At 40.5% G+C, this 5,576-nt stretch overlaps 1 protein-coding gene across 1 annotated transcript in view; it reads right to left on the reverse strand.

The window, feature by feature from the left end:
- Positions 1–804: 804 nt before the first annotated feature.
- nuak1b (NUAK family, SNF1-like kinase, 1b) overlaps positions 805–5,576 on the reverse strand; it is a 24,779-nt gene continuing 20,007 nt past the window's right edge. The window contains exon 7 of the mRNA XM_014020815.1: positions 805–4,927. Within this exon, the coding sequence (XP_013876269.1) occupies positions 3,834–4,927 (1,094 nt within the window). The 3' untranslated portion in view covers positions 805–3,833. The remainder of the gene's footprint in view (positions 4,928–5,576) is intronic.

Below are 5,576 nucleotides of genomic sequence, written 5' to 3' on the forward strand. Positions count from 1 at the left end.
TTAATTTTCAAACTGTATGTAAAAGACATGCATGGGTGTCTGAAGACTGTCTCTGTGAAGACCATGAGGCCTTTCTGTGTGAGTGTGAGGTGTTTCCAGGTCGTATACTGTTTGCAGTGCAGTAAACCGATCCAAGAGGTTGTTTCAATTTACATTTACTCAATTCAAAAAAGTAACTACTGGAAATAATTGTAAATCGAAGCTGACCAAAACCACTAGCAATTTCACAGCCACATTTCAAGTCTAAGCTGAGTGACTTTTAAAAAGTTGATCATGGGTGGAGTATCACTTAAACATCCATCAAGTTAATTTCTTTTTAACTACAGATGCTGAAACGTGTGGAAAGATTGGCTAATTACAGCTTCCAAAGCAGCCCCCTTTTTTATTTTTTTGACAGTGCTGCTTTGAACAGGCTGGCTGCTTTTCACGGACCGAGACATTAACATAAAATCTGACAAACTGTGTCATAACGGCCTGTACTGTTTTTAGCAGCTGACCCAATCGTTTGTGCCTAGAAATCTAATTTTCTAACATAAAATTTGAAAAAAGAAAAAGAAATGAGGACACCACTGCTGACCTCTTTTTAAACATGGGCAGACTTTTAGGTTGTATGTTCTCAAAGTGGAAAAGGAATCGGGACATCTCCCCAGCGACAGTTTAGCACACATTTTATGGAAAGAAGAGGAAAATTTGTGGTTCTGTCTAACTTTTGAGGCTGCTTCTTTTCATAAAACCAAGGCTTACCAAAGTTTTTCTTTGTCTACTCGTCAAATGAATAAAAAAAAACTCAAAGACAAAAAGTACTTAAGTTTAAAGATCTATTTATTCGGGTTGATACAGTACAAGGGCATTGTGTTGACCTGAAAAGTGAACAAAGACGATTTACAGGCTTTTAGGAACTCGACTTCTTACTCCTAACAACACACTGTTAACCACTGTAACCCAACTGAGATGATACCACTCTATTTGAAAAAATAAAATAAAATAAAAAAGTGTATGCAGTACGTCCAAAACTGCAACACAATGTCCAAAAAGGCATGATCAATAAATACAAATACAATTTTTGGTATTAAAAAAATTAAAACTTTTGAACAATACCCAAGGCACACAACTTAATAAACCTTGGCAGCCCACTCCCCTGATACCATCCCACAAAAACAATGAAACAAAAGTAATGAGCTGTAACAAAATTAATACTTAAATAACATAATAATACTAATTTCTTATTATTGTTGTCATAACAATATCCAGTCAAGTTTTCATATAGGTTGCCTGCTAACTAACAGATATGCATGATCTAATTCCAGTTTGGCTAAATTAAACTTTGGATTGTTTGCATTGCTTTATTTTGGCTCAATTTTTACTTTTTTAAGATATGTTTTTAGACCTCCTCTGCTTTGGTAAATAAAAATAAGGAAATAGTTTTCTAATAGTACACTGTTGAGATAAAATACATATTTTACTTTTTTAATTTTGATTGGATGATTTATTTGAATTTTTTTCATATGCCGTTAAGCCCTCAGGTGTACCAAAACATGTAGAAAATGAAATTACCGTAAAACACCAATTTCACATTAGATCAGTCTATTTTGTTGTTGCTGTTCTTCTTTTATAGAAAAATTCTAATACTTCAAGGTAAAGGAAGTATTTTTAAGCCATACATAAAAGCAAATAAAATTTCTGACATTTTGGAAAATCAAAAACAGAAGCATAATAAAACAAAAATACTAACATAGTATAATTTTTTTCACTGTTAATCCAGTTCACAATAAGATGCAATACAAAAAAGGCAATAAAAATACAATATAATAAGCAGTGGGTCTTTCATTTAAACTCAGTACCCAAGATGTTTCCTTCACATGAGCTGACTACTGAAAACATTCAACAAGTGATCTGATTTATGTATTTTTTTACCTTTATTTGGGAAATATAAAGCATGATTTCCGATCCACATTTGATAAAACTTAATAAATGAGGCCAGTTTTTGATTCTCCGGGACTTCAGTTGATGTTAAAATGAGACGTTGCTACTTTCTAAAAGCCACACAGAACATTGAACCTTTAGTTTGCTTTATCCTCCTGCATCTAATGTACAATTTAAAGGACAACCATTGTAGGGATAAATCTACTCGCAGATAGGGATTCCCAAGTTAAAGTAAAAAAATATATATAGAAAAATTGGACCCGCTTAAATTCACTTGATTCTCATCTTAGCCTCATCGCCTTCTTTGGTACAAAACAAAAACTTTCCATCTAGTCCATCTACAAACTTAGTGTTTACTTTCACTAGTCTACATTACAAATCCTTTCACAAAATAAATCTAGCACCACGACCTTTCCTGAGTTTCACCGGAAAAGCCCTCCTCCTCCTCTCTCAATTCTTGGCATCACATCTCTCTTTCACACACTTCGCCTCTGCCTACAGCTATAAATCTCGCCGCGCCACCTCTCTCTTACCCTCTAATAAAAACAATAGCCAGCTAATTGTGCTTGGTTGACATAATGAAGTAGTACACCCAGCTGGGGGACTCGAGACCACAGATCCCACCTGTGCTGAGTCGTCTAGGGGCCTGATAAGAGATCTCCAGAACAAACACGTCTCCGGCTTTTTTGTCCAAGGAATTTGCTGTGTCATCAGCTAGCTGGAACAAAACACCCTGACTTGACTCTTTTTTTTTTTTTTTCAAAAGAGCTGCAGGTGAAAAAAATTATTTGAACTACTCCCTCAATGGAAAACACCTTGAAAGTCTTTGGTAAAAACAAAAATAAAAACAACAAAACCAATGTCCTTTTTTTCCAAAGTGGCCTGCAAAATGCTCAGAGAAAATCAAGGAGATAAGACTGTTTAATCTTCCTCAAACTGACCTTTGAACCATAAAATAAGTGAGTCAGCTATGCTCCGAAAGCTCTGGGTTTCTCCACATTCACAAACATTAAAAAAATGAAAAGAACTGGTTACCGGGTGGCCTGGCTTTTCCCTCCACTTTAATGAAATGACATATATAATTTCAGTTATGAATCAAAAAAGGCACTTCCTACATATTCTCTAGTATCATACACATACACAGGACATACACTTTTAAGAAATGTTTGCTTGTGTTGGTTTTACATGCGCAAACAGTTATATAAGTTGAGGATATAAATGTTTCCTATCACTGAGTATCATATTTATATATGTCAGTTTCACATAAAGCATCAGAGACAAGGAGCTTTGGACTCTTCCAGTAACAGCTAGCCACCCACCAGTTTTGACACCTACAACTAAAGCTTAAAAAATATTAATAATAAATAAACATTGAATTGTTTTTTTTAAAACAAGACCCTGGTTTGTTTCTTCTTTTAGAAAGGAAGTAAAGATCACAAAAGCATGTGTTCTGTCTGAGTTTTAAGGTGCTTCTGGTAAACTCCTATGGGTGGTGTACAAAGAGAACCAACCAGTTTCTGGTTGCTGCGTTTGTGATTTAAACTTGCCTTCGTGCCAAAATATGTAAACATGTTGAACGCAGCAAAGCCTACGGGCAGAGCCCAGAAGGCAGACTGGGTGACATTCTCTTGTGCCAGCTCTGAGTCTGTCCTCTTCACCAAAACGTAACTTTCACCTGCTGGCCTGAGACGTGCACTCAAGTGTGTGTGTCTGCGTGTGAGCACAGACATATCTGTTGCATCAACTTTTCTGCCCAATTTTAAAAAAAAAAAGCTAGCAGCCTCCCAAAGGTGTATCCCAGTAACACACTGGTCGTTAGTGCCACACACATACACACACACGTTCATGCACACACAGAGCTGTGCTCGAAACCCCACCTCCCGCTTCCTTTCCCCTCTGCCACCCGTCTCTTAGGTGAGTTTGCTGCTGATGTCCAGGGCTTGCTGGTACACCTGAGTCATGTCCTCCAGATCCCCCAGCAAGGAGAAGCTGCCGTTGTCCCCCGGGGAGCCTTTTATTTTGGGGCCCCGGCTAATCTTAGGTCCCTGAAGAGGCGGCGCTGCCTGGAAGCCCTTGAAGTTGGCGAGCTGCAGCAGGTTTTCAGCAGAGACGCAGGCCCTGATGTTTGGGCGGAGGTGCGGGGTGGAGGAGTGCCACTCGGCGCCGCCGAGGGAATTCGGTGACAGTGACAGGACGGAGCTGTCCTCCCCCACTATACTGGAGGGACGACTCTGACTGCGCGACAGACCTGAGTCTGCTGGTGGGGGAGGGTCACCGATGACTCCCATGGATGTTGCTGAAGAGGGTGCCCCGCTGTAGGTGGAGTACTTTCCGTTTCTCTTCAGGATGCCTTTTCTCCCCATTGCTCTTTTGGGTGGGGACATAGCTACCACAGACATACTGGCACCCCCTAAAAGCTCCGAGGACTCACTGCGCTCCGGGGACGAGTAGTACCCTGATTCCCGCTGTTGGTTGTTCTTTAAGATGCCTTTCTTAGGTAAGGAAGGCACCATTTTAGCTGGTGATCCCCCTCCCAGAGTGGGCTCCTCTTCCTCTCTGTCTGGGCTGGATGCCTCCTCTCCACCTTCAGCTTGTTGAGGCAGAGCTGCTCGACCCAGCTCCCCTTCTTCAAGACTCGCAGACTGCTGTCCCTCAGTGACCCTGGTCTTCAAAATGCCCTTGGGTCTCTTCAAACCTGGCTTGTCTTCGGCTCCACTATGAGACTGTTCAACCTCGACATTCTCCTTCTTCGATTTTTTGGGCCTTTGGCGCAGTATACTGGGCATGGCAGCAGCTTTTGCTGCAGTTCCCCGTGGCTCGGTACGGTTCTGCCAGTCGATGAAACGGGCCAGCATGGGTGAGCCTCCGTGGTCTCGCTGGGTGTCGCAGTCACACACGCTGTTCTTCCACCCCCAGTTGACCCACCAGTGGTTGGCTATGTCTTCCACTGTGGCTCGGCGTTCAGGGTTGACCATCAGCATCCAGCGGATCAGTCCACGGGCGTCTGAGAAAAATGACAATCTGTGAGGTGCCTCAGTTTGTTTAAAATGTCAACATGTTGAGATTATACACAAACGTCATCCTAGAGTTTGACCTAACACAACCTGAGATGAGGTTTTAGAAATTTAAAAATGCTGGAAGTTCTACATTGCAGTACTGCATTTGTATAGAATTTTGTCATTATTTAAATTGTTTAATGTCTGTGACTAAATGTATCCCGATTTCAAAATCTAGAATTAGAACATAATGGACCAAAACAACACAAGAAAACATGTTCTTGTTGCTTTGTTTAGCAGTTAAAAACAAATTCACTTAAGTTTATATCATTTAATTTGGTTCTTGTAGAAGTTCAGTTTCCAGTTTCATCACAGAACCATGTTCCCTTCTTTAATTTAATAACCCTTATGTTTACAGGAAAAATGGACCTCTGTCTTCCAGTCTTTGTTTCAGATAGTGTTTATTAGGCCTGTCGCGATAGTCAATAAATCAATTAATCGCACGATAACTTTTTTTGAGGTCGGTAAAAAAAAAGGGGCCGATAAGTTTCATTTTCCTGCTTGTTTGTTTACTTCGTGTCTCTCTGCTCCGCAACACAGGAGCTCCGCTGACCCCTCCCCTCCTGTTTTCTTAGTGTGGGAGGAGTCAACTGTCGC

The sequence above is a fragment of the Austrofundulus limnaeus genome, unplaced genomic scaffold (assembly GCF_001266775.1).
Source record: "Austrofundulus limnaeus strain Quisiro unplaced genomic scaffold, Austrofundulus_limnaeus-1.0 Scaffold267, whole genome shotgun sequence".
NCBI classification, from domain to species: Eukaryota; Metazoa; Chordata; class Actinopteri; order Cyprinodontiformes; family Rivulidae; genus Austrofundulus; species Austrofundulus limnaeus.